General features: G+C 45.3%; 1 protein-coding gene across 1 annotated transcript in view; it reads right to left on the reverse strand.

Moving 5' to 3' along the window:
• Positions 1-574: 574 nt before the first annotated feature.
• The window catches only part of LOC135289186 (transitional endoplasmic reticulum ATPase-like), a 61,918-nt gene continuing 36,337 nt past the window's right edge, over positions 575-26,155 (reverse strand). Inside the window, exons 13-17 of the mRNA XM_064402622.1 lie at positions 16,149-16,361; positions 4,645-4,953; positions 2,932-3,087; positions 2,432-2,586; positions 575-1,019 (exon numbers count right to left, since the gene is read on the reverse strand). Coding sequence (XP_064258692.1) covers positions 914-1,019; positions 2,432-2,586; positions 2,932-3,087; positions 4,645-4,953; positions 16,149-16,361 — 939 coding nt within the window. The 3' untranslated portion in view covers positions 575-913. The remainder of the gene's footprint in view (positions 1,020-2,431; positions 2,587-2,931; positions 3,088-4,644; positions 4,954-16,148; positions 16,362-26,155) is intronic.

The following is a 26,155-nucleotide window of genomic DNA, read 5'->3' on the forward strand; positions in this document are numbered from 1 at the left end:
CTGTAACCAGAAAGGAAGGATAAGAACTATGATCAAAACCAAACTACAGAGTATGAGGCAAAAAAAGGGGCAGGCTGGCAGCAGAGAGCCATGCCTGTCATCAGAACTTCAAAAGTACTGCAGGGGAAGGGGGAAAATCTCTCCACAAAGCCTGATGAACAGTGCTGCAGCATCCCCTTTTCTAATAATAGGGTCATGCTGCACCACAAACTTCAGAGACAGCCCAAGAGCCCCCTTGTACCAACCTTCAGGCAGGGCAGATAGAACCAGGATTACTGAAATCCTTTGCTGCAGAGGAGCCAAAGCAGCAGGAGACCCAACAGCTCAGGGCCAGCATCAGAGAAGCAAGAGATACCTGCTATCAGGCTCTCTTAGTTGGTGCTTCCTGCCGAATTGCCAAACCAATTTTTTCTGTTAACTTGGGCTAAGAGACATAACAATGTAAAACAACCTCGAACACACCAGGGAAGCATGCATACATATAGGCTCCACCAGACTGAGGAGTGCTCAGATAGCATGAGACATGGAGTTTACAGGGACAACACAAACTACACTGTACCAGGCATACACAAAGGAGTGTTGTGGGATTTTTATTATTTTTTATCATTTTTGTGGGATTTTTTAAATACAGGCTAGCATTGTATTCTTTACTAAAGCTGCTGATTCTGCCACATAAACTAGCACAGAAATTTCTCAGAAATTAAGTCAGTTCCCCTCCTTGTTAATTCACTGTCTGCCTCCCAACCGAACACCACTCTGGATTTGTGTTTGCAGAAAATATTCCCTGTACAAAGTCTGGTGTGCAGCTACACTGTTCTGACTGAAGAATGAAGAAGCTAAGAGTCCACTGAACACTGGATATTTTTTGCTGTACAATGTGGCCTGATGTGGAGCTGGTCCACCAAGCTGAGTGTTAACCGTACAGATCGTCGTCATTGTCTTCGCTGTACACGTTGCCCCCGCTGCCACCTCCTGTGCCTTGGCTTGGACCGGTACTGCCCTGGTTGCCTGATGGGAACCTGTGTGCAGCAGTGCAGGACAAGAGAGAAGAGATGCTGTTTAAAAGCCTCCTTGCAGCTCAGTGCCATACCCTCCCTCTGTGCCAAACCCCAGTGACAAGGACAGGGAGGAGGAATGGGATGAAACCTTACAGTAGATGACGCAAAAGGCTTATATGACTTCTGGGTATCACTTGTCCTGGGTAACCCAAAATGTTATTGTAGTCCATATCCATCTGAGCCCAAAGATTGTTACTGTCTCCTTAAGACCCTGCGGCCGGAAATGGAACTGTGGGGCTGGGGGATGCTTGGGCTTTTTAAAGTTGGGGCATGAAGGCAGACCTCTCTCTTGCCTCTACTAGCAACAGTAGCAACACAAGAAGCTGCATTTTGCAATCAAAAACTCCTACAGACTGAATTTTGCCAGTCGAGGTTGGGCCACCATTCTTAGGTGCTCAGAAGTCTTTTTTTCTCACGCATCAATCAGAACAGGGACCTAAGACAGCAGCACCAACACCAGTGGCTTGGAGGCTGCAGTGCCGACACTGGCTGGATCCAGCTGGCCAAGGAAGAGGCAGAGAGAGAGAGAGAGAGAGAGAGAGAGAGAGAGAGAGAGAGAGAGAGAGAGAGAGAGGAAGCTTGCTGAGCCACCATGAGAGCCTATGTCAGCTCCCCAGCAGCATTGACTCTTTTGGGACAGAAATAGTTTTCCCAGGTTTTGTTTGCCCCTGCTCCCATTGTTCGTTTGGGGGGAGAAAGGAGCTTTGGAACTGTGGAGGCTTGTTTGCCACATAGATTCCTTTGTTCTCTCTCTCAAATGCATGGCCCAGGAAGAGGACTCTCCGCCATTTTGTCATTGTTCCACGGGACAGTTAGGGGGATCTCCTCTGCATTTATGGGTGGAGATTAAACTGTTTTGCCTTTGTTTCCCCACACATGGTCATCTGTGGAGGGCACCATCTTCAGGGGGTTTACTCTGCCATTTTGAGTTTCTCTTCCTGGGGACTCTGAGATTTAGCAACTTTGTAACTAGTGATTATCACTGTTATTTTTTTGCCTGTTGCTGTTTTGTTTTTTTAGTAAACTTTCATTTTTTCACTTATATCTACTCATGTTTGTCTCTCCTTATTGGTAGAAAGGGATTATTTAAAGCTATAAGGGGAGGTAACTCATTTTAGAGTGTTCCTCTTAAATTGTGTTAAACCAAGACACTTGAGTTAAAGGAAAAAGGGTTGTTGGACTTCAGGAGTACTAAGAGAGCAGCTAAAACCAACCTGCAGCACAGCCTACACCTGCCACACACTCAGCTTTCTGCTGTACATGCTGGGGAAAATGCAGTGGAAGAGAGAATTTTTTACCCAAAATCCAGCAGAAAGCTGCCTCAATGCTCTGTTCTGGGACTAACTGAGCCACACTACCCTTCTCACGTTTACCTGAAGCTGCCAAAGCCACGGCTCTGCTGTAGGGTCTGTGCAAACATCTCATATTTCCTGATGTCATTGTCACTGACAGAACGGCGAGCAAAGCGCATGGCCTCCTCAAAGTGATCCCTGCGTATCTCAGGAACTGGGTCGTCCTCCTCCACCTCCTGCAGCAGGACAGAGGAACCAGGTGAGCTGCATGCCCAAGCTCTGTAGCCCAACAGCCACACACAGCCTCCCACTCGATCAGGAGGCTCCAACACCCACCAAAGCTGGAACTGGAGAGAGACACTGTGGCAGACTAAGTCAGGGCTGTGGCAGGGGCTGGCTTTCTGAGCAATGCTGACAGTGAGGTACCCCAGGAGGGTATCATGCTCCCATTCCATGCTCTCTGCTGAGACCCCACTCATCTCTAACCGAGGATTATGAAGAGGAATGCATCCTGCCTCACCCATAGGCAGAGGTGGGCTGCCTGTGTCATAAGTGGGGAAAGCTCAGAGTATCCCACTCACCATGGCAGAAGGGTTGGTCTGCCTCTCACGTTCTCGCCTGATCTCACTCTCGATGGATTCGCGAATGGCCAGTTTGCAGGCACGCTGGCAAATTTCTGTCAGGTCAGCCCCCGAAAAGCCATTGGTCATCTTAGCTAGGAAATCCAGGTCAACGTCCTAGTGGAAAAAAACCCAAACAAAACAACAAAAACAAAAAAAAAGAAAAAGAAAACCCAAAAAAAAAAAACCAAAAAAACAACCCCCAAGAGAGGCCTGTCCTTTATACCTTACATCCTCAGGTGACAAAAAAGTGTCTTTAGATCTCATGGTATAAAGGTGCTGCCTCAACTTTGGCCAATTTTGAAAAGATAAGCTGTTAAGGTTCTTGGTTTTGGGAAAAGTTAACCACATATAAAGGCAGGCCATACTCCCCACATACCCAGTAAGATCCTGGGAAGCAGCTGTAAATCACAGAATGGTTTGGGTTGGATGGGACCTCAAAGATCATCTAGTACCAACCCTCCTGCCATGGGTGGGGACACCTTCCACTAGACCAGGCTGCTCAGAGCCCTATCCAGTCTGACCTTGAACACTTCCAGGGATGGGGCATCCACAACTTCTCTGGACAACCTGTGCCAGGGCCTTACCACCCTCACAGTAAAAAATTTCTTCCCAGTATCCCATCTGACCATGCCCTCTTTCAGTTTGAAGCCATTCACCCTTGTCCCATCACTACACACCCTGACAAAGAATCCCTCCCCATCTTTCCTGTAAGCCTCCTGTAGGTATTGGAAGGCTGCAATGAAATCTCCCCAGATCCTTCTCTTCTCCAGGCTGAACAGCCTTAGGTCTCTCAGCCTGTCTTCATAGCAGAGGAGCTCCATCCCCCTGAGTATTTTTGTGGCCTCCTCTGGACTCGCTCCAACAGTTCCATGTCCTTCCTATTCTGGGGGGCCCAGAGCTGGACACAGTACTCCAGGTGGGGTATCACGAGAGTGGAGTAAAGGGGAAAAATGCCTCTGCATTGTTTACCCTCAAGAAGAGGCAGGTTGTCTTGTAGATTTAGGATATTATTTACTCTGGTCTCAGCATAAGGAGTCAAATGAAACGCTGTCAGACTAGAAATAGGAATGATACACAGGCAGACCACGACAACTAATCTTCTGCTCCTTCCCTTCAACTGAGGGAGTAGTACTGCAACCTCCTTTGAAACTTTCCTTGCCAACAGCACCTAAAAAGGTAAGCTTGGCATAAAATAGCTTGAGCTCTCACTTGACGTCTGTTTTTTTCTGATTAACTATCAGTTTCATTATTGCCTGCTCCCTATGCAAGGAACATAGCTCTTGCAACAATTCAATTCAGCAACAATTAACTTCAGTAGTTCCTCTTCAGTTTCCATTTCCCACCTGTTTTCTACATTTACTTTTCTTTCAGAGTACAAGAATCTTTTCCATCTTGCCATAACAGGCTTTCCTGTTCCCACACTGTGGGCAGAACTCCACCATGTGACAAAGACCTGCTGTGCTTACACGCCAATACCTACCTTTATTAATACCTACTCTCAGAGCTCAAGCCTCCCCCTACTTCTTCACTTCCATCCTTCAGGGACTGAAGGTTTCCCAGCTCTGGATTGCATGGAGCAGTCACGAGCCCTCTGCTCTATCCCCAGCTTGTGAGGAGCATGTGCAGCTTACAGTAAACCAAAGCCAGACACAGTCAAAGCACAGATCCTACCTTGGCAACTGGTGATTTCCTCAGATTGGCCTTAAGAATTGCAACCCGGGACTTCTCGTCGGGCAGGGGGATGTAGATGAGCTGATCTAGGCGGCCGGGGCGCAGGATAGCTGGGTCAATGATGTCTGGCCTGTTGGTAGCACCAATGATGAAGACATTTTTCTTGGTGGACATGCCGTCCATCTCAGTCAGAATCTGGTTGATGACACGATCTGCAGCACCACCGCCATCACCGATATTCCCACCTCGGGCCTTGGCAATGGAGTCCAGCTCATCAAAGAAGAGCACACATGGGGCTGCTTGGCGAGCCTGCAAAAAGCAAATGGGAACAATTACTCCATGTTAATACCACTAGGCAAGGAGCATGCTGATTTCACAGTAAGCCTACCCTACATTTAAAGCAGCTTAGAAGAGTACACCAGAGCTCTGCTGCCACAAGGACAGCTTGGAGGAGTTGCTATGGAACAGTCTCCTGCCACACAAACACTCAATTAAATTCTCCTGAAAAACAAGCTGCATTTCCGCAAAGCTAAGAGCACTGTGAACCAGGCAGAAAGGTGGGAACTCCAATGCCTAGAGGAAAAGCTCGAGCCAATTTGCCTGGACCAGATCTCCCTCCAGGATTGGGGACATCAATTGGTTATTTAGTGTCTTGGGGTGACTTCATAATACTGTATCCCCTATTGTATGCTTTATGCCCAGGAATGGGTCCTGTAACTTTCAGCTGGGTCTGAGAGAGGGGAGGGAAGCTGGGGGAATTCTTTCGGTGGTCTGTGTTCAAACACACATCCTCTGCCATGTTTTCTCAGTTGTGCTGTGTAGCATGAAGAGGAAGAACATCTTTGTGTTTAGCTAGCTTCTTTTTTGTTAGCTGAGGCAAGAAGCTTTCCCGGGACTGCATACAGCTTCTCTGTTGACTTCTGTGGCTTCTTGTGAGAAATGACTCTCACTTTTAAAATTTTAAAAGGTTTATTAAACCTTAACAAAAAAATACAACAAAGGACTGAATAAGGAAAAATTGCAGTGCTGGGAGTCTCTGTGACTAGCAGCCATGTGCTCGTCTACAAAATAGATGCTCTGCCTTTTATACCCTTAGCCCCTCCCAAAGTTTTGTCTTGATTGGAGGTCAGGTATCATTACGCTGCACCTCCTAGTAATAAGCCGGCCCTCTCCAAATGCCTTGACTACTAAGGCTATTACAAGGGGGAGGGGAAAGAGGACTATGGGAGGACATATTACAATAACATCACTATACATCTTAATATACACATAATATCTATCTCTTAATTGTGAGAGACAACCATTACATTACTCACCTATAACAAACCCCCCTTTTCCTTTTCTATAAGTCATTTGGCTCAAACAATTAACTCTCATTTTTGATTCTGGTAATAGCTCTTGTATGGCCTTTTTACTCCCATCTACCATGCCTATGGGGTTGCTACTCATAGCAGGTGTATCTTAGTGGTGAATACAGAGGCCAACTCGGTCTTGCCTTCTAGTCTCTTTTTTATTAAAAGACAACTGAGGAATGATAGAGGTCTCGTATGGCTTTCTTGTCCCTACCTTACCATGCCTATGGGATTGCTGCCTGTAGCAGGGCTATAATCTTCTCGGTGACGAACACAGGGGCCAACCCGGTCATGCCCTCCATTTCTTGTTTTACTCTACTTTTTGGTTCTTAAGGAAACCGCCCCAATACCTCTTACAGTTCCCTGTGCACTTCCCCCATAACAGATGCTTGTAATTCCCATCTATTAAAACAGGACAATTGCATCAATAAACAATACAGTTCAAACTCCCTGCTCAAAGTGTTAGTTAAAACAATCTTCAAGCCGGCTGGTGGAAGCTCGACTCTAGTTTTTGCATGCCTTCGAGCTTCTTTCATTATCTCTCACCCGGTCTGGATGTTACAGTCTATTCTTTGGGTTCTTTTACTGGGCCTTTAATTCTGTTGACATTAGTCCAATCTTGTTCTGCGGTTCACACAGCCAATTCAGTGGTTAGCAGTACCTGAAAGGGACTTCCCCCCACTGGGGTTAAACTGAAGACAATGCACACAGCACTGCCTCATATGTTTAACTGAGTCTTAAAGTAGTTACTACTGTTGACACAAGGGAACTGTGGCCTAGGAAGCATTACAATCACAGAGAGGTTTAGTACTTGGCCTAGCATCCCATTTTGATGGCAGCAGTTTTTAGGGAACGTGGGTTAGAACAGCAGTGGATCACAGCGATTGTAGATACCTCTGTTTATAGGGATTTAATGGAAATTTAAACACTATTAAATTTGATGGAAATCACTGTACACAACTTTACATAAACTTTTTGGCAAACTTATACGTAGAGGCAAATTTTTTCTCCTTACAAGAACAGAGTTTACACAGAGAGCCAGGGACCACTCTAGCCAGCAGAGGTAGGTAGTGACACACACACAAATACATATAAACACATACATCTGTTTTTCCAGGTGGGACAGCAGCCAGATGCACAGAGCTGTGTATTTAGAGCTATGTCCCTGGCCGTGCCCAGCCTGTGTATGCACACAGGGACATGTGCAGAGCTAGTGCACATACACACAGGTACCTGTACCTGCTCACTTGCACAGAGCTCTTGTGCACTACGGTACTTACTAGCAGCACAGACTTGTGTACACCTAACCTGCCACACTAGCACATGTGCTACACAGACACTCACTTATGTACAGTCCCTACTAATGCACATGTGCCTACAGGTGCAAGACCTGCTTGCACATAGAGCTTGAGTACACCAATGTGTGCAGTGTCATACACATTAATATACGCATGTCCCACTCAGAGCCATGCTCACACTTGCAGAACTTGTGCACACTCACAAGCATGGAGCTGTGCATAGACCCACTCACACCTGAGAGTGTGTAATTTCACACACATGTAAACAGCAGTGCACACATCACGTATACATGTCAGCAAATCTATGTGAATAGTGCTGTGCACACTAACACACATGTACACTATGCAAAGCAGGACGTGTTTACCCACATCTGGGCACACCAGAAAACACATGTGCACACAGAGCCATACACACTGGCACACGTGTACAGCACTCTCTCAGAGCTTTCCTGGCCCAGACGCCCTTGTGGGTCTCTCCTCGTGGGATCATGTCACAGTGGGGATGGGGACTGAAGAGGGGAGTATGGGTGGGACATTGTGGCACAATTTAAAGAACACCCTCTGTGCCTTTGGGGTGGGAACAGACAGGCCTGTCTTAAAGGAAAGGTCAAAAAGAGACTGCTGGATTCTTGCTTTTTGCCTCTCACTCTACAAGGGCAAAACTGAGTACTTTTTGCTGCCTTGTTTTCTCTAGGAGCTTGACTAGCACAAAGGAGAGGAGTAGAAGGATTTATTGAAGATCACTGCTAGTGCATAGCACATGTGGTGTTTCACACCCCTTACATTATCATGGGATGTTGGGGTAGGAACTAACAACAGCCATACTCCACTGCCTTGGAAGCTTGTGTTTTGTCAAGGGGCACCTTTTACTTCTTAACTGAGGAGGGGTATTTGTGGCCTTTATTACTGTGGAGGGTAGCTTACAGTCTTCTGGGGATACAGTAAGGAAAGCTTCAGGCCTCTCTGCAGAGGTGACAGTGACTTTGAAACAACGTTTTTTTATCAAGATTTAATCTTGGACTGAAAGAGGGAAAGGTATCTATGTTATGTATGGAAATTTGAGTGGAAAACAACTGTAATTTCTAATAAATAATTCTCATCAATGTATGGTCTCCTGTTTTCTAAAGAAGTTTGGTTTAGTCTGACAGAAAATCACTTCCGGATGTACAGCCGTCAGTGCTGACTCAAGGTACACTTTTACAAGGTACATAGTTTTCTACAGCAGTGCCAGAGATTCCATGAGCATCTGCATCCTTGCAGTGTAACAAAGCACATGAGCTCTGATGCACAAAAGAACATAAAATATAGATACACTTTAGTTCAAACCTGAAACATTCATCTTTTAGGAATTCCATTTCCACATGAAGTGTGGCCGGATGAACACTACTGAAGCACACAAATACCAAGACCACCACCACAAACTGCAGAAATTACTGAAAGAGTAAACCTGTCTAAAGGTTTCTTTGTATGGAGAGCAGCTACAATTAACGGTTTCAACATCAAAATCAACTGGAAAACAACAATTTCAGGTAAAGTGTTAAAAAATTAACACTGTATTTCAGGGATTTTCTCAGACACATTTTTAAGATGATGTACACAAACTAAACTGCCTGAGGGAAACAGAGCATTACAGTGTACTGTAAGACTCAGCTTTTTCACGGAGTCAAGGGAAGAGCAGAAATTTAGCAAAGCTTTGCCAATTTCCTTTCCTCTCACAGACAATCTAAGTAAGGTTTAAAATAAAAGTGACTGCAGTAATGACCTACCAGTACTACTCAACACTATGCTACAAGAGCAGATCTAAAAATAGTATTCACAGAGAAAGAGACAAGATGGCAGGAGATGGTAAAAGGGAGGAGGAAAACAAAGTACACTCTAAGCTAGTGTTTTGTTTTTTTTTTTTTCTGGAGTCTAGGATTTTGTTTGGATGGAGTAGGGTGTAGAGTAGTTAAAACTTGATACATCTACTTTTCTTTTGACTCACACCATGGCTAGTACATATATTCAATCTCCTTCTTATTGTATTTTATTACATAATATTACATACTTTTGGTGTTGGGGTCACATCTTTACTGTTATAGATACATTATAATATTGGCTTTTCGCAAATATTAAAATGAATACTATGTGTGTTATGTTGGAAAGTTGTGCTGTATTAATCTCTTTTAAGTAGTGTGGTAAATATAGTTCTTAGGCTATAGCATAACATTAAAATAGAAACTATGTGATGTAAGATAATTTTTGTAACTAGCTCAAGGAATGGAAAAGATAATAAAGAAATTCTTTGCATTATCCTATCTGGATAGAGATAACAGCAACAAGACAACAAGATCCCAAGAAAAAGAATTATTGCCTCCTTATCAGGAAAGCTCAGACTTTGAGGAACCAAGAAGATTGATTTACAAGATGAAGGGGGAAAGCTAAAATTAAGCAGAAACACCCCAGTGTGAAAGGAATGTTTGAATCATGTATGAGATATATGAATATGCAATAGGCTATTGCTTTTAAGAGGTAATCCTTTGTTAGCAAGGTGTGCTGTGTGGCAGAGTGCCAGGCATCCGGATGTCCATAATTTTTTGCTGTTTATTGTCTCTTATTGTCCTAATTTTTATTACTATTTTCATTACTGTTTTCATTATTATTAAACTTCTAAAATTTTAACAAAGGTGAATGGTGTTGTTCGCATCTAACAGGTTTGTTTTCTTCTCAGTGGGTTATTGGGGGGATATACCTGTTGACATCTCTGTATTTCCTCCTTCTCTCTTTGGGAGCTTCCTACTTGTTCTCAGTATTACCTTAATCAGTCTAACTACAGGCTCTCCCAGATGATCTGGGAGATCATTTGTGAGAAATGACCCTCACTTTTAAAATTTTAAAAGGTTTATTAAACCTTAACAAAAAAATACAACAAAGGACTGAATAAGGAAAAATTGCAGCGCTGGGAGTCTTCATGACTAGCAGCCATGTGCTCGTCTACAAAATGGATGCTCTGCCTTTTATACCCTTAGCCCCTCCCAAAGTTTTGTCTTGATTGGAGGTCAGGTGTTGTTATGCTGTGCCTCCTAGTAATAAGCCGGCATTCTCCAAATGCCTGACTACTAAGGCTATTACAAGGGGGAGAGGAAAGAGGACTACGGCAGAACATATTACAATAACATCACTATACATCTTAACATACATATAATATCTATCTCTTAATTGTGAGAGACAACATTACTCATCTATAACATTCTGGCACTGTTCAGCTTTGCTCTGGTCCAAGAACAGACCATCGCCGGGAGCTGGCGGGGAGGCTCCAGGATGCTGCATTCCAGCTCTGGACCTTGGGAGGAGCCACACCACACCTACAGAAAGAACTCTGAATCCACCAGCTTTTTCTGCAGCGAGGTTTTAATATTTAACATTATTAGTTTTTTCCCCGTGCCTGCATACACTCTGTGTGTGTGTGTTAAATAAACATTTTTTTTCACTTTTCTCCAAGAAATTCCTTTCATATGACCAGCAGCAAGAGGGAGAACATGCAATTCCCTGATGCAGGGCCTGGATGAGATTAACCCTTTCTGTGCTGTAAAATTCCACTTGAGAAGAGATAAAACCTACAGATGCCAATCTTCTCCCGAGTCAGAGAAAAGGAAAGGTGAAGGCACGTGAAAACAACAGGGCGACACCACCAAAGTCAGTGAAGAAGGAGGGGCCGAAGCCTGGAAGAAAGGAGAGGAGATGCTCCGGTTTTGGAGCTGAAAACCTTTTGCAAGCCAAGGTGAGAATATAATACACCAGACTATTTCCCTGTCATTCATAAAGCACATGAGGGAGATGCAGCATTCATCCGCAGCTCAGAAGAGAACTAGAAAATATAGATGTTGAAAGAAGCTGTGATCTGACTTGAACAGAGAGAATCTTTGCTTTCAGAAATAGAATAACATAATTTTTACTTCCAGAGACAGAAGAAAACTTTTGTTTCTGTAATAGAACAGCTCATCCTTAAAATTATACCCCAGTAGCCAAAATGGCCCTCAAGAGCAGTTGTGGGAAAAACTGTAAGTCAATGGGAGGGACTTTCACGAAGCAAACAAGTTTTTAACGGGCAGACTGTTTAACTGTGAACTTAAAACCACAAGGAAACTGTTTCTTGTGGCTTGGCAGAAGAGACTCCTATCCTTAAATGAATTGAAAAAAGATTCTTTTTTAGAAGTGGTAAACTGACTGATAATCACAAGTTTTATCTCTTTATGTTGTTAGTGAGCAGGAAAGAGGGGCTGGGGGAAGAAAAGTGTTCTAAAGGTTTATTTAGTTCTTATCATTCTTCTTTTTGTTCTGTTAATAAAGTTTTCTTTATACCCTTTAAAATTTTGAGCCTATTTTGCCCCTAAAGCATTTTCTCCTAATCCTTATCTCAACCCCATGAGCTTTAGTGTAACTGGTTTTTTTCCCCCTCCTCTGCTCCAATTATAGCAGAGGAAGATGAGTAGACGATTTTCTATTTCATTAATGCACTGGCATTTGGCCGGCGGTCAACCCACTACAGGGAGGGAGTGCCAAAACCTGCCTTCTTCAGAGAAGACATTCTTTCGGGACATTTCCTCCTAAACTTGTCTCAAACTGAGATATTTAGGCACTTGAGTATCAGTAGGTAAGAAATATCAAATGGAAGGGGGAAATCCAATCTGTCTTCAGCTACCTAATGTTATGAATAGAAAGTTGTATTTTTTTTTAAGTTTCAGAGTTAAAAAAACCAAGCCAGACCGAGTCGGACTCCTTTAGTTTCGCTGCAGAAGAAAAGCCCTTAATCACCAGTGAATGGCGGGTGATTAACTGATTGTTTCCCTGATGCTAGCTGTATGCCAAGGAGATACCAAGGGAAACCCTCCAGGGTAAAGAGATGGGCAGTGACACCAGAAACAATATGCAAATAAGAAACGCAGTGCACCCTGGATTGTTACAGTTTTACAGTTTTTATAAGAAAAACCCCTAAAATCACGAGCCATAAGTGACTTAAAGTGACGTCTAAGGATGGGAGCATAGTCCCGTACCTGCTTAAACCTTTTTATTTCTCACTCTAACCTGAAAAGAAACTGATTAAAGAGACCCCCCGGGTTTCTAAACCAACAAACTAAGGACTCAACGACTCTCCCGTGAGGACAGAGTCCCCAGTTCTGTCTGCAGACCAGCGGACAAAACTGCATCATCCTCCTCCTTCGTGCCACGCCTGGGAGCAGCGGCGGCGAGGGCGCAACCCGTCGATTTCTTCCCACCTGAGCTGATTCTTCTTAATAAAGGCATTAAAAAGGAGAAAGATCTCCTGCCCATTTATTTCACCTAATATGCAGAGTTATAGGGAAAAGGGAGCTATATCCTTCTTCAAAATGCACAGTGTTATAAATATGTATTTGTTTGCTTTCGCTATTATGTATTAGCTTTTGCAAATTATTATTAACGGTGATTTTCCTGTAGTACAGTTTGTAATCACTTTTTAACTGTTTTTGATATAATTTGTCCATTTTTGTGGCCATTTCCCTGGCCATGTGTACCTTATGTATGTATTAGTGTGATAAATACATATTGTAGTTTAGGCTTTCGCAAAATATTAAAATAGAGACTATGGAATGTTAACTTTTGCAGAATGCTTTTATTTTTAACTAACTGACAATAGTGAGAAAAACTTAGATAAGTTTGTGGAAATAGCTAAAACTGTCTGTATGATTAGATAACATTGAAGGAACCACACAAATAACATCAAAAGAAAGGATGTGAAAAGGACTTCTGCCACTGACCCTGGGGCTATCAATAATTCCCCGTTTGACGTTATGAAGACATGGCATACACGTTGTGAGGAATTACACTATTGCGCACGGGTCAGAGGTTGAACAAAGCTAAAGAATTCACGGAACATGTAAATGAACTCAGAGGAATGTTTGAATATGTATAATCCTCATGAATATGCATTTAACCAGTGTAATGAAAAAGTATATAAGAAAAATTGTTTTGAGCTAACAGTGTGCTTTTGGCAGTTTGCCAAGCACCCCAGCACTGGATATCGTCCCTTTTATCCCTTATTAAACTTTTAAAAAATTTTAAGTGTGAGCCTTGTTTCTCACACACAGCAAAAGGATGAAAGACCAGAGACACAAATGGCTGCAAAGAAAATTCCAGTTAGAAATAAGGGGGGAAAAAATCTTCACAATGTGAGAGCTCAAACACGACCACAGGGCCCAGAGAGGTCAGGGATTCTCCATCCTTAGCACATGTTCATAACACAGGGCCCTTGTTGGAAGTTAGGTTGTTTTCTTTTTTTTTTTTTCCCTTTCTCTCATAGAATTTTGTCCCATTTGTTGCTAAGAGACAATAACCACCAATACTTGAGAAACAAAAGATGTGGCTGGGAGGAGGAGGAGAGGAAAGGGTGCAGCTGGCTACTCTCTTACCTGAGGGGTTTTCTCTTGGGAAGGGCAGAGATACTTCTATATTTTGGCCTGGGGGTGAGGGGCTGGGCTCAACTCCTCTCTCTCTCTCTTGTGCTTGGGATCAGAGAGAACAGTTGAGTTGTTGCTATCCACTGCAGAGTCCAGCCCATTACTGTTCTCTCCTATCACAAGTGAGGCTTTTGCTTGTACAAGCAGCTGTCACACTGAGACCTTATTAACACCCTATCTCTCTGGAAAGGACCCTCACCATCTACTCAGGTGCCTCAGTGGAAAATCCAGGACCCCGAGCCCCTCCCCCTCCAAGGGAGCCTCTCCTGGCAGTGTTTGGAAGCCCAGCTGCTGCTGCCCAGTCCCACCGTTTTTCTGCCACTGCTCTGGGGTTTTCGCTACACTGCAACCCAGCACTGTGCCTACCAGGACACCCTGCGGCTCCTGCTACAACTGCGGAGTTTCTGATACATTCTCTTTGCTACCCCGGGTCTGCTCGTCCCTGCTATTCCAGCTTGCTGCTTCAGAGGTTCCTGCTACAGCTCATTTTGCTATCTGGAGGGGCACCGGGACTGACTGCCCCCGCGTGAGTTTGTAAAGGAAGCCCCTTTTCCATCTCTTCTGCCAGCTGTGCCCGCCATTACCCACATGAGAGACAGCTGAGCTCATGCCACAGCGCCTCCTGCAGCCGCGAGTGAATTATTGCACCTGCCCTGCTCAGCCAGGAGTCAACAGTGCCCCTGCCGGCCATGACTGTAACTACACCAAAGGGGAAAGTGCTTGACAGCTGACAGAAGGCTGTTACTGGGTTTTCTGGTTTTGTTTATTTGCCTTATTATACACATACATATTAGTAAAGAACTGTTATTCTTTTTCCCATATCTTTGCCTGACAGCCCCTTAATTTCAAAGTTATATTAATTCAGAGGGAAGTGGGTCATATTTTCCATCCCAGGGGAGGTTCCCACCTTCCTTGGCAGACACCTGTCTTTCAAACCAAGACAGTCCTGAGCAATCTGATTGAATTTCCAAGCTACCTCCCTGCTCTGGACAAACAGCTGAACCAGATAGCCTCTGAGGTTCCCTAAGTTTTTCTCTCTCACTCTCTTTCCAACTTTGCTCTTTCAGCACCTCCCCTGACCACAGGAGTGAGGGTTCCCAAGATAATCCATGCAGATAACCTCCTGGGACAGGAGGTCACACTATCTACAGGGAAACTGGGCAGTGGAAGTGAGCTCCTTTGCAAGCCATATATATTGCAGGAGAGGAGAGGAGAGGAGAGGAGAGGAGAGGAGAGGAGAGGAGAGGAGAGGAGAGGAGAGGAGAGGAGAGGAGAGGAGAGGAGAGGAGAGGAGAGGAGAGGAGAATTTCAGTTTGAAGCGGCCTACAATGATCATTTAGTCCAACTGTAAAAAAAGAAGAACCCATAACATCCTTTAAAAATCTGTAGAAGGTGATGGCTAATGAGGTGTTGAAATAAGTTTTCAGGGATGCAGAGAATATCTATGCCATCCTAATGCTAACCTCACTGCTAAGACACTGGGGCATTTATAATCTTGTAACAACAGATACAAATTCCAGTAGAAGAAAACCATCTAAATAGCTATATTGTAAAAGAGAATAAATACCTGTGTTAAGTTGCAATGCAAGGTGTAACCAAAAGTATGTATTCTATTACCATCTGTTAAAACCAGGTGGGACAGTGTTCTTTATCTCTTCTACAACACATCCTCCCTCCAGGGGGATATCTTCTGTTAATGAGCCATTGAGTCTCATTGCACGACTGATAAAATTACATCATCCCATTGTGAGATGCTCCACCCAAGGGGAGGAGCCAAGCATTCCTACCTGGATATAATCTGAGGTTTGGAACACCACAGTCAGCCTTTTTTGACTAGATTCCCAGAAGACTAGACCCTTCTACATCACCACTGGATCTTCAGATGAAAACTACACCCTTCTACAGGATCACTGCTTCAACAGAACCACATCTGTCACTCCAGGAGGACTGCAGCCACCACTTAATCAGACTTCTACCAACACCCTGACCAACAAGGTGTTAGGTTGTATCCTGACTCTGACAGTGTTTTTTGTACTACTGCATTTTATTTTAATTTTCCTATTAAGGTGTAGGGTTTTTTTATTTATACATACTAGTAAAGAACTGTTACTCCTATTCTCATATCTTTCACCAAGAGTCCCTTAATTTCAAAATTTTAATAATTTGGAAGAAAGAAGTTTGTATTTTCCATTCCAAGAGAGGCTCCTGCCTTCCTTAGCAAACACTTGTCTCAAACCAAGACAATTCCCTAACATCAGAAAAGCAGCCTCTGCTCTCAGTGCAAGCAGGGAAAACAAAACCAGGCCAGTAAGATGGGTGCAGTAGAGGGTTTGGGAGTAACTCAGCACAAACATAGCACAAGGAATAGAAGAAATACTTACTTTGTCAAAGATCTCACGCACGTTGGCTTCAGACTCACCAAACCACATGGTGAGCAATTCTGGCCCCTTGATGGAAATGAAGTTTGCCTGGCATTCATTAGCAATGGCTTTGGCCAGGAGTGTCTTACCACAACCAGGTGGCCCATAGAACAGAACCCCTTTTGATGGGGTCATGCCAAATTTGAGGAATTTGTCTGGGTGTTCCACAGGATACTGAAAGAGAACCAAACAAACAAATTAAAACCTCTCAATATAAGCTAGAACAGGACTATATCTTAGAATCACATAATTGTTTGGGTTGGAAGGGACCTTCAAAAATCCTCTAGTCCAGGGGCAGGAACACTTTCCACTAGACCAGTTTTGTTTCTGCTTCTAACAGAAGCACTACCTGAGATGACTTGTGCAAAGCATTTGACAGTGTCCCACATGATATCCTGGGCTCTAAACTAGAAAGATTGGGATTTGATGGGTGGACCACTCAGTGGATAAGGAATTGGCTGGATGGTCACACTCAAAGAGCTGCAGTCAACAGCTTGATGTCCAAGTGAAGACCAGTGTCCACAGGGGTCAGTGTTGGGACTAGCACTATTTACCATCTATGTCAGTGACATGGACAGTGGGACTGAGTGAATCCTCAGCAAGTTTGCCAATGACACCAAGCTGTATGGTGCGGTCAACACGCTGGAGGGAAGGAATGGCATCCAGAGGGACCTGGAAAGGCTTGAGAGGTGGGTCTATGCAAACCTCATGAAGTTCAACAAGGCCAAGTGCAAGGTTGTGGATGCTGACAGTTTAGTCAGAAACAGATAACTTTCCCAGGTATCATCCTGGGGAAGTTGTGAGAAAGCTCAGAGAAAGAATTAACATAATTCTTATCTTAATCTCTCCACCTGGTGTTTGTGAACATGTGGAATGTTTGTACGTGATGCTTATGGAAACATATTTACAAGAAGGTGTTGTTCCTAATTAACCAATGGTGTGAGGGGTGTTGTTTAAAGACCAATGAGGTTCTGGGTGAACAATCCTGTCTATAAATATGTGTAGTTTCTAATAAACCTCGTTTCATGCCTTCTAAGAAGCACTGGAGTCTGTGTTGTCTTTTCCTTGTTGTTCCTAACTCAACAGCGACATCTGGTCGCCCCTCCAGAAACTGCAGGACGAATGTGACGCTTCAGATCGACCCCACCGGGACATGCCGCAGCAGCCCCACCAGTCCTCGCAGGACTGACTGGACGCCCTCTGTCCTCCATTTAAGAGAGGTAACAGTGATTTTCCCCATGCCTCCTTGAGATGGCTGGTCTTTTTGTAACCACGTGTAGCAGCCCAATGTCAAAGAGCTAGGGTGGAATGGCTTTTCCCACCATAGCTAAAGTGTCTACATCCTGGGGTAGACTACTGCTTTGTGTGGGCTGCTGGGAAGGGTTTCCTTTAACATGGGGAACCAACTTTCTACATGGAAGGACGCTTTGCCACGTATGGGGGTTCCTGTGTCAGATAATTCCCTGCATGCTTTACTTGCCTGGGCAAGGTCCCATGACTTTTCAGTAGACGTGAACACCGCACTTAATCCAGAGACTTGGCCTTTACTAGGCAACTGCCTGTGGGACGAGGTCATCAGCAGAGATAAGATGACACCTCAGTTAGCAGTTACCTAGGGAGTCCTTTTGAGGGCTTTGAAAGGTTGGACCCCAATGGGAAGTGAAATGGAGATGGAGGACTCAGAAAGTGAAGATGCTCTCTCTGTGGACACAGACACCCTGGGGGGAGAGGGAGCCGGGCAGGGGGCTGCCAGCTCTTTCTTGGCTCTGCCCGGACCCCCGAGAGACATAGGGATTCCCCGCAGAATATATCCCTCGCCCAGGGACTATGTTCCACTGAAATATTCTTCTCCTGCGACGCTGCCCCCAACAACTTCAATAGTCGCATCCCGATTGGACCTGGCAGAGCATCCCCCTCTATTCGCGCCACCTTTGGCTCCCCCAGCACCGCAGGCAGCAGCCAGGATGTCTCTGCCACAGCCAGTGATTCTGGCTCCCCCTGCACCATGAGAGATTGCGGGGGGACCCTCGCCGCAATTGGTTTCATCCCCCCCAGCAGCACCAGCTTTCTCTGCTCCACAAGCGGTAAGCGGCATGTCCTTGTCACAGCCAGCTTCACCCTGCCCACCGGCGCTAGCTTTCCCTGCTCCGCAAGCAGCTTTGCTCCACCCACCAGCCCTTCCCCTCTCTGCACCACAGTTGGCTGGGGGACAGCCCTTGTACGGCCAGCCAGCTTCCCTAACCCTGCCGCCAGTTCCTTCTTCCCCTGCACTGCAGGCGGTGGCACAACTGCCTCCACCATCAGCGAGTGACGTGGCTGGAACGACTGCTCCTTTGGCTCCTCCGTTCCCATCTGTGGAGCCAGCACAAGTGTATGTGCCACCCCCCGCTGCACTGCCAGTGCTCGCTGGTGCGCCTTTGTTCCTGCCGACTTTGTTTCCCCTGCCAGTCCCCTCCTCCTCTGTGGCGCAAGCGCAAGCAGCAGCAGCAGAGCCTTCACCGTTGACAAATGATGCGACCAGAGCCGTGGTCTCTTCCGCCCCTCTGCTTTCATCTGCAGAAATGGTGCAACTGCCTGTGCCTACTCTTCCTCCTCCTCCCTCTGCTTCGTGCGGATCAGTGGGCATTGTCTCCTGCAGCTTCACCGCCACAGCCCATGTTGCTCACCATGGCCGGGTCCCCCGCCTCACCAGCTGCTGCTGACTTCCCCACCTCAAGGCTTGCAGCCGGCTCCACCGCTTCAGTGACTCTAGCCAGCCTGACATCCTCCACCTCCTGCAGGCTGTCCCGCCTGCCCCTGGACGTGGACAGTGACAGTGACAAAGATTGGCAACCTGCCCCCCACTGGGGGCGTGGCCTGGTGGCAGAATGCCAGCACCGACAAGCAGCCATATCATACCAGAGTCATCTCTGGACGGTGCCCCCTTGTTGAGTGACTGTGTGACTGACGAACCCTTGCTGGTTTTGGGAATTGGTCAGTTGCGGGCTCTGGAAAATGGGGATTGGGACCTGTTAGAGAAGGTGGGAATGCCTGGGGGCAGACTCATCAACACGATAAATGCGGAGGAAGGGACCACAGGGGACAGTCAATCCAGCATCTGAGGAGGGAACACAGGTGGATCAGGAAGGTAATGTTCCATTATAAGGGGTAGTCCAAGCCTTTCCTGTGTATAAAGCTGTCCCAAATACAGGACAAGTCGACAAGCACGGTGTCATAGCATGGAGAGTCGTGCAAGATTTGCAAGGTAAGGTAGAAAAAGATGGGCTTGGTTCTTCACAAGTTATGCAAATTATCAGTGTTAAACACTGACCTGCTTGCTCCATTTGATATTAAACATATAGCTCAAATATTGTTCCAACCTGTACAATTTAAAGTTTGTAAGGACAACTGAAGGAAGATGGCTGATAAGGCTGCAGCAGAGAACCTGCGATTGCCTCTGAATGATCCCAGGTATGCCGTGGCAGTGGATGCTCTCATGGGAAAGAATGCCTTCTCTAATCCTGATCTTCAGGCTATCTGGGACCCTGCCATTCTCGAGCAGTCAAAATATAGGCTTTGGAGCACTGTTAAAGCTATAGAAATGGCTGCTCCTAAGCCACAATATGTGAAAATAACTCAAGGAATAAGAGAACCATTTCTACCATTTGTTGAGAAAATTGCAGCAGCCCTGGAAAAGTAGGTTGAGGATGATAATTTGAGGCAGATGTTATGCAAGCAATTAGCAAGAGACAATGCAAATGACGATTGGAGGAAGATCATAAATGCTCTTCCAGGCGACCCAACATTACCAGACATGGTCCAAGAATGTTCAAAAGTAGGGTCTGTAGACTACAAAACATCTGTTTTGGTGGCTGCTTTACAGCCAGGCTGAACATCCTGAGGGGATGGCCAACAGAAACAGGTGAAAAACAAGGGCAAGCAAAAACAGGGAACACAGAAACAGAAAGGAAATAAGACTAATTTCTCGTGTGCTAAGTGTGAAAAGCCAGGTCATTATGCAAACCAATGTAACTCTAAATACCATGACAATGGTCAGCTTTTGGCAGGTTTGGTGTTGGGAAGGATGAAAGTTTGACAAGAAAGTTTAACAGATACTATGCTTGGCAGAAAGATCTCTGAATGTAGAACCTGAGAACAAAATAGAGATGGAAGCAAGTTTTGATATAGAAGAATAATAGATGTGTAAATTGAGGCTTGCTGAGCCAGTCTTGCTGGACAACTAAGAAAGCAAAGGTTATGTTGAGTTGGAAAGAGATTTGATGACTTAGAGCAAAGGATAAGCTGACCACAAACAAAAAGATGCTTTTACCAAGCAGAAAGATACCACAGGCAAACAAGACATATTGATGTGGCAAGTAGAAAAAAGGTTTAAGAATTTTCCACTGCAAGAAAACTGAAAAACAACTTCTAGCTTAAACTGTACCATACTAACTCATGTAATTGGATAGTATTAACCATAATATGGTAATGACAGTAGTTCTGATGGGCTATGGGTAAAAGTATAGATTGGTTCTTATATATTAAGATGCTCAGCAAAGAAAAGTATATAATGCAATGTAACCAAAACTAAAGTGTCTTCAGGCTTGTCTACAGCTGGGGCTGACAGCTGTAGGTGCAGGCTGTCACCCACGACTCCCGACTGTTGTAACGTCTTGGATACAATAAACTGCATTTTGAAGAGCCGCCTGAAGTCCTGCATCTCTCATCTCAGGCTCTTACTGTTCGGGAAACGGCAAGACAAGCGCAAAGGGGAACTGTGCTCCGACACAAATGATTCCCCAGGGCATGGTACCGGCACAGGCTTACTCAGCCAGCTTAGGGGTAGCACCCACAGAGCAGCCAGGGTGGATGCGCACACTGCAGCAACAATCCTCTCAGAATCTTGTTGTGTATATAAGGTTCCTCTGGATGCCTTTGGACCTTTGGGTCAAGGATCTAGTGCCACCCTACAAGGAATTTTTGTGCATCCAGGTGTCATTGACTCTGACTTTACAGATCAAATTTGTGCTATGGTTTCCATGCCCACCCCCCCGTCACTATCCCGGCAGGGACTCATATTGCTCAGCTTGTGCCTTTTCAGTCATGTGTCCCCAGGACTGACCAGTGGATTCTTGGAGATGGTGGCTTCGGATCCACAGGACTGCCACAAGTCTTCTGGACTGCAGATATATCTGTTCAGAGACCACAGATGACATGTACCCTGATTCTACTGGGTGCCAGCCCACTTCAGATCCATCTCTGAGGTTTGATCAACACAGGGGGTGATGTGACAGTCATCTTCTTCTCTGCGTGGCCTCCTATGTGGCCTTTGGCTTCCATAGGTTCGGCCATCAAAGGGGTGGGGGGTGCAACACAGACCTTTGTAAGTCAATGGTCTGTGCTGATCAAAAACATAGATGGGCAGACAGCTACAGTTTGGCCCTATGTCACTGCAGCTCCAATCAACCTCTGGGGGTGGGATGTATTGGCAGCCTGGGGGGTATGTATTGGGACATTTTTGATTGGGGCCACTGTGCTGAAGGGTGCAAAGTATCCTACACTGCCTTTACAGTGGTTAGTGAGCAGACCCACCTGGGAGAACCAGTGGCCCCTGACAAAAGAAAAATTGGTTGCCCTTTGTGAATTCATTCAGGAACAATTGCAACAGGGACACAATGAGCCTTCTACTAGTCCCTGGAATACTCTTGTCTTTGTGATAAAGAAAAAATCAGGGAAATGGAGGCTGTTACAGGACCTCTGAAAAATTAATGCAGTGATGGAAAGTATGGGAGCATTGCAGCCTGGTATGCCCTCAGCCACCATGCTCCGTATGGGATGGGAAATTTTGATGATTGATTTAAAGGATTGTTTCTTCACAATTCCTTTGCATCCTGATGACAAACCAAAGTTTACCTTTACTGTGCCTGCAATTAACAATGCTGAACCTGTGCAGATATATCAATGGAAAGTTTTGTCACAGGGCTGTAGAAACAGCCCGACTATTTGTCAGTGGTATGTGGCTCGGGCCTTGTCCAGAGTCTGCAAGCAGTTTGCTGGCACATATTGCTATCAATACATGGATGACATCCTGGTAGCAACATCCACCCAGGATGAGTTGCTGAGGATACAGCCTCAGCTGTTCACTGCTCTGCATTCTTATGGGCTACAAGTGGCTCTGGAGAAGGTTCAACAGCATCCTCCTTGGAAATATTTAGGAGTCAAAATTCTGGATCAAACCATTCAGCATCAAGAGGTGCAATTCACGGATTCTATTTAGACTCTGAATGATGCCCAGAAATTGCTGGGTGTCATCAGTTGGTTACGTCCTTATTTAGGGCTAACCACGACACAATTGTCCCTGTTGCATAATATTTTAAGGGGGGACCCTGACCTGAATTCACCTAGGAAATTGACTCCTGAGGCGCAACGAGTGCTGGAGGAAGTCCAACAAGCTGTTTCTGCTCGTCAGATTTATCAAGTAGATCCTTCCAATGATATCACTGTTTTCATTACCAATCCAGATTTTCATCCTACGGGTATCATTGGCCAATGGAGTGACAAATGGTCTGATCCTTTGCACATTTTGGAATGGGTCTTCTTGCCCCATCAACTGAAAAAGACAGCACCCACGTTGTTTGAATTAATCGCTCATTTGATAATCAAATGCCATCAACAGTGTTTGCAATTAATGGCAGTTGATCCCTCAAAAATTATTCTTCCAATAGAGTGGGAAGTCTTTGAATGGAGCTTTATTAACAGTGCTCCTTTGCAAAGTGCGCTGCAGAACTTTTCAGGGCAAATTGCCTATCATATGCCCAGTCACAAGTTATTGCAGTTGGCAAAATCAACCAATCGGTCTTTGCGGCCAAAAAATAGTCGGGTGCCGGTGCAAGGACCCACCGTCTTCACTGACGGCTCAGGAAAAACAGGGAAAGCCATTGTTACTTGGAAGGATGAATCTGGGTGGCAAGTGCTGGAAGGCCATGAGTCAGGCTTGGCCCAATTGGTTGAGTTAAAGGCTGTTGCCATGGCATTCCAGAAATTTTCTCAGGTGCCTCTGAACTTGGTCACTGATTCTGCTTATGTCACAGACATAACCACACATTTGGATTGTTCACTTCTGAAAGAAGTCAATAATGCAGTTTTGTTTCAGTTATTGAAAACTTTGTGGTGTGCAATTCAAGCCTGAGTTCATTCATATTACATCTTGCACATTCAGAGTCACACCAATTTACCAAGTTTCATAACAGAAGGTAATGCCAGGGCTGACAGGTTGGCTAACCCTGTGTGGGTAGCGCCTCAGCCTGACAAAATTGTGCAAGCCAAAGCGTCACATTATTTTTTCCATCAAAGTGCACATACCCTGCAGAAACAATTTCAGTTAACACCAACTGAGGTTCGTGACGTTGTCTTGTGCTGACTGTCATGGTTACCACCAGGGGTGAACCCCAGAGGCCTAAAAGCCTTGCAGCTTTGGCAAACAGATGTCACTCATATTGCTGAATTTGGCCGACTAAAGTATGTGCACGTGTCTATTGACACCTTCTCCTCTGCTATGTGGGCATCTGCTCACACTGGAGAAAAGCGTCACAACATGATTACCCATTGGAGGATGGCTTTTGTGATTTTGGGTATACCTTCTTCTGTGAAAACTGATAATGTTCCCGCCCACGTCTCATAGAAGACGCAGCAGTTTTTATGCTTATGGGGAGTCTCACATAAACTTGGTATTCCGCATTCTACAACTGGTCAAGCTATTGTTGAACACGTTCATGGTACTTTAAAGCGTGTTCTGGAAAAACAAAAAAGCGGAACGCCCGGAGAAACCCCGCACAGCTGATTGGAAAAAGCTCTATATACAATCTATCATCTTACAGTGCCACAAAATTCAAACAATCCTGCCATTTTAAATCACTTTTTCTCATTGCATTCTTCAGGTGAGATGCACCTGCCTTGAGCAAAAGTCTGGATAGGGGACCTAACCACTAATAAGTGGGAGGGCCCCTGTGAGTTTATCGCTTGGGGTCACCGGTATGCATGCATTTCCATGGACATTGGGGTATGGTGCATACCCGCAAGATGTGTTCGCCCTGAATTGCAACACCAAAAACAGAATGTGGCCAACAGGCAACCTTCAAATGATGATCAAGCTGCCAATCATCAATCAGATGGTCCTTCTACGAGTAGGGAATGAGCATTCTCTCTTTTTCTTTGTTTCTGGGAAAGGGTTGTTGACATGTTAGACGGCCAATTCTTTGAGCAGACTAACAATGTTTTATTACTGTATTAGAATTAGTAAGGATTTCTTGTAAGAAGGAACAAAAATACTTGATGTTGGTAAAAGGATGTGATTGTAAAGAATTCGATGGTATGTGTTGGAGAATCTCCCTGACCATTCTAAGTCAGTGTCTGACTGAGGTTCTGGTTGATAACTGGCAAATTGCTAAAGGGACCTCTTGAGCTGTGTTTGCTCTCCTTCCTGCAAGGGGCCCCACAGAGGATTACAAACACTGCCTTCTGCTTTAAACAAAAAAGGGGGACCTGTGGATGCTGACAGTTTAGTCAGAGAGAGAAACAGATAACTTTCCCAGGCATCATCCTGGGGAAGTTGTGAGAAAGCTCAGAGAAAGAATTAACATAATTCTTATCTTAATCTCTCCACCTGGTGTTTGTGAACATGTGGAATGTTTGTACGTGATGCTTATGGAAACATATTTACAAGAAGGTGTTGTTCCTAATTAACCAATGGTGTGAGGGGTGTTGTTTAAAGACCAATGAGGTTCTGGATGAACAATCCTGTCTATAAATATGTGTAGTTTCTAATAAACCTTGCTTCATGCCTTCTAAGAAGCACTGGAGTCTGTGTTGTCTTTTCCTTGTTGTTCCTAACTCAACGGCGACAAAAGGTCCTGCACCTGGTTGGGGCAATCCCAAGCACAAGTACAGGCTGGGAAGAGAATGCATTGGGAGCAGCCCTGTCGAGAAGGACTTGGGGGTGGTGGTTGATGAGAAGCTCAACATGAGCCAGCAATCTGCACTCGCAGCCCAGAAACCAACTGTGTCCTGGGCTGCATCAAAGCATGGGTAGCAGGTTGAGGGAGCAAACAGCTCTTGTGCAGGCACATCCTGCAGCAGAGCAAGAGACTGCAGCAAACAGTGAGTTTCTAAAGGCAGGGTAACCCCAGGAGAGTGTCAAGACCCAAGTGGAGCTTGAACAAGAGCAGCTGACTCAGCAGAGGCCGGGTCAGGAGTGACAGCAGATGATTTAAGCTCAGTCTGTCACTCACAGAGGTGAACAGCTCAGGTGCAGGAGCCCCCAGGGAGCACGAGACCAGGAACACAGCAGAGGGGGCAAACAGGACATGGCACGTCAGCCAAAGTGGGGTGCAGCAGTTTGCACTGCAGTTGACAAGGAAGGGCTCCTCTCCATAGGAGGGCCAACATAGTAGCAGTACCAGAGAGCAGGAAATAAGAGCAGCAGTTAATGCCAAGGGGCAAAGGAAGCCCTTTCTTTCCCAGTCTTACTAGTGTGAACTCCCAATGTTATGGTGATGACACACTGTAGAGCTCGTTCCCCAGTGGCTGTTGGAGTTGCTGCACCAGTGACAGACCTTCTGACAGTACATGTAGCTCTGCAGGCCTCTGGTTGTAAGGAGTGCCTGATGCCTGTCTGGGAAGCTGGGGCTGAGTCATCTCCTTTGCAGAAGGTGTGTCCCTGTCAAGGAGCTATGTCACCAGGTCAAGGAGTTATGTGAGGAAGCAAGCAGACTGCACAGCATTCATGAAGATGAGAAAGTGATAGACAGAATATTGTCAGAGACCCTACAGACTCAGGAGTTTCAGTCCCCCTCTACATTGGAGATGCATGCAGGCTCTGCACCATGTCTCAAGAAATCCAAAGTCAAAAGAATGCTGAAAACTAACCACTCTGTATAAGGAAGAATTCTCTTTTTCCTCCTGAAGACTTGCTATTAACAAACAGGTTTAGT

Source organism: Passer domesticus, chromosome W (genome assembly GCF_036417665.1).
Source record: "Passer domesticus isolate bPasDom1 chromosome W, bPasDom1.hap1, whole genome shotgun sequence".
NCBI lineage: Eukaryota > Metazoa > Chordata > Aves > Passeriformes > Passeridae > Passer > Passer domesticus.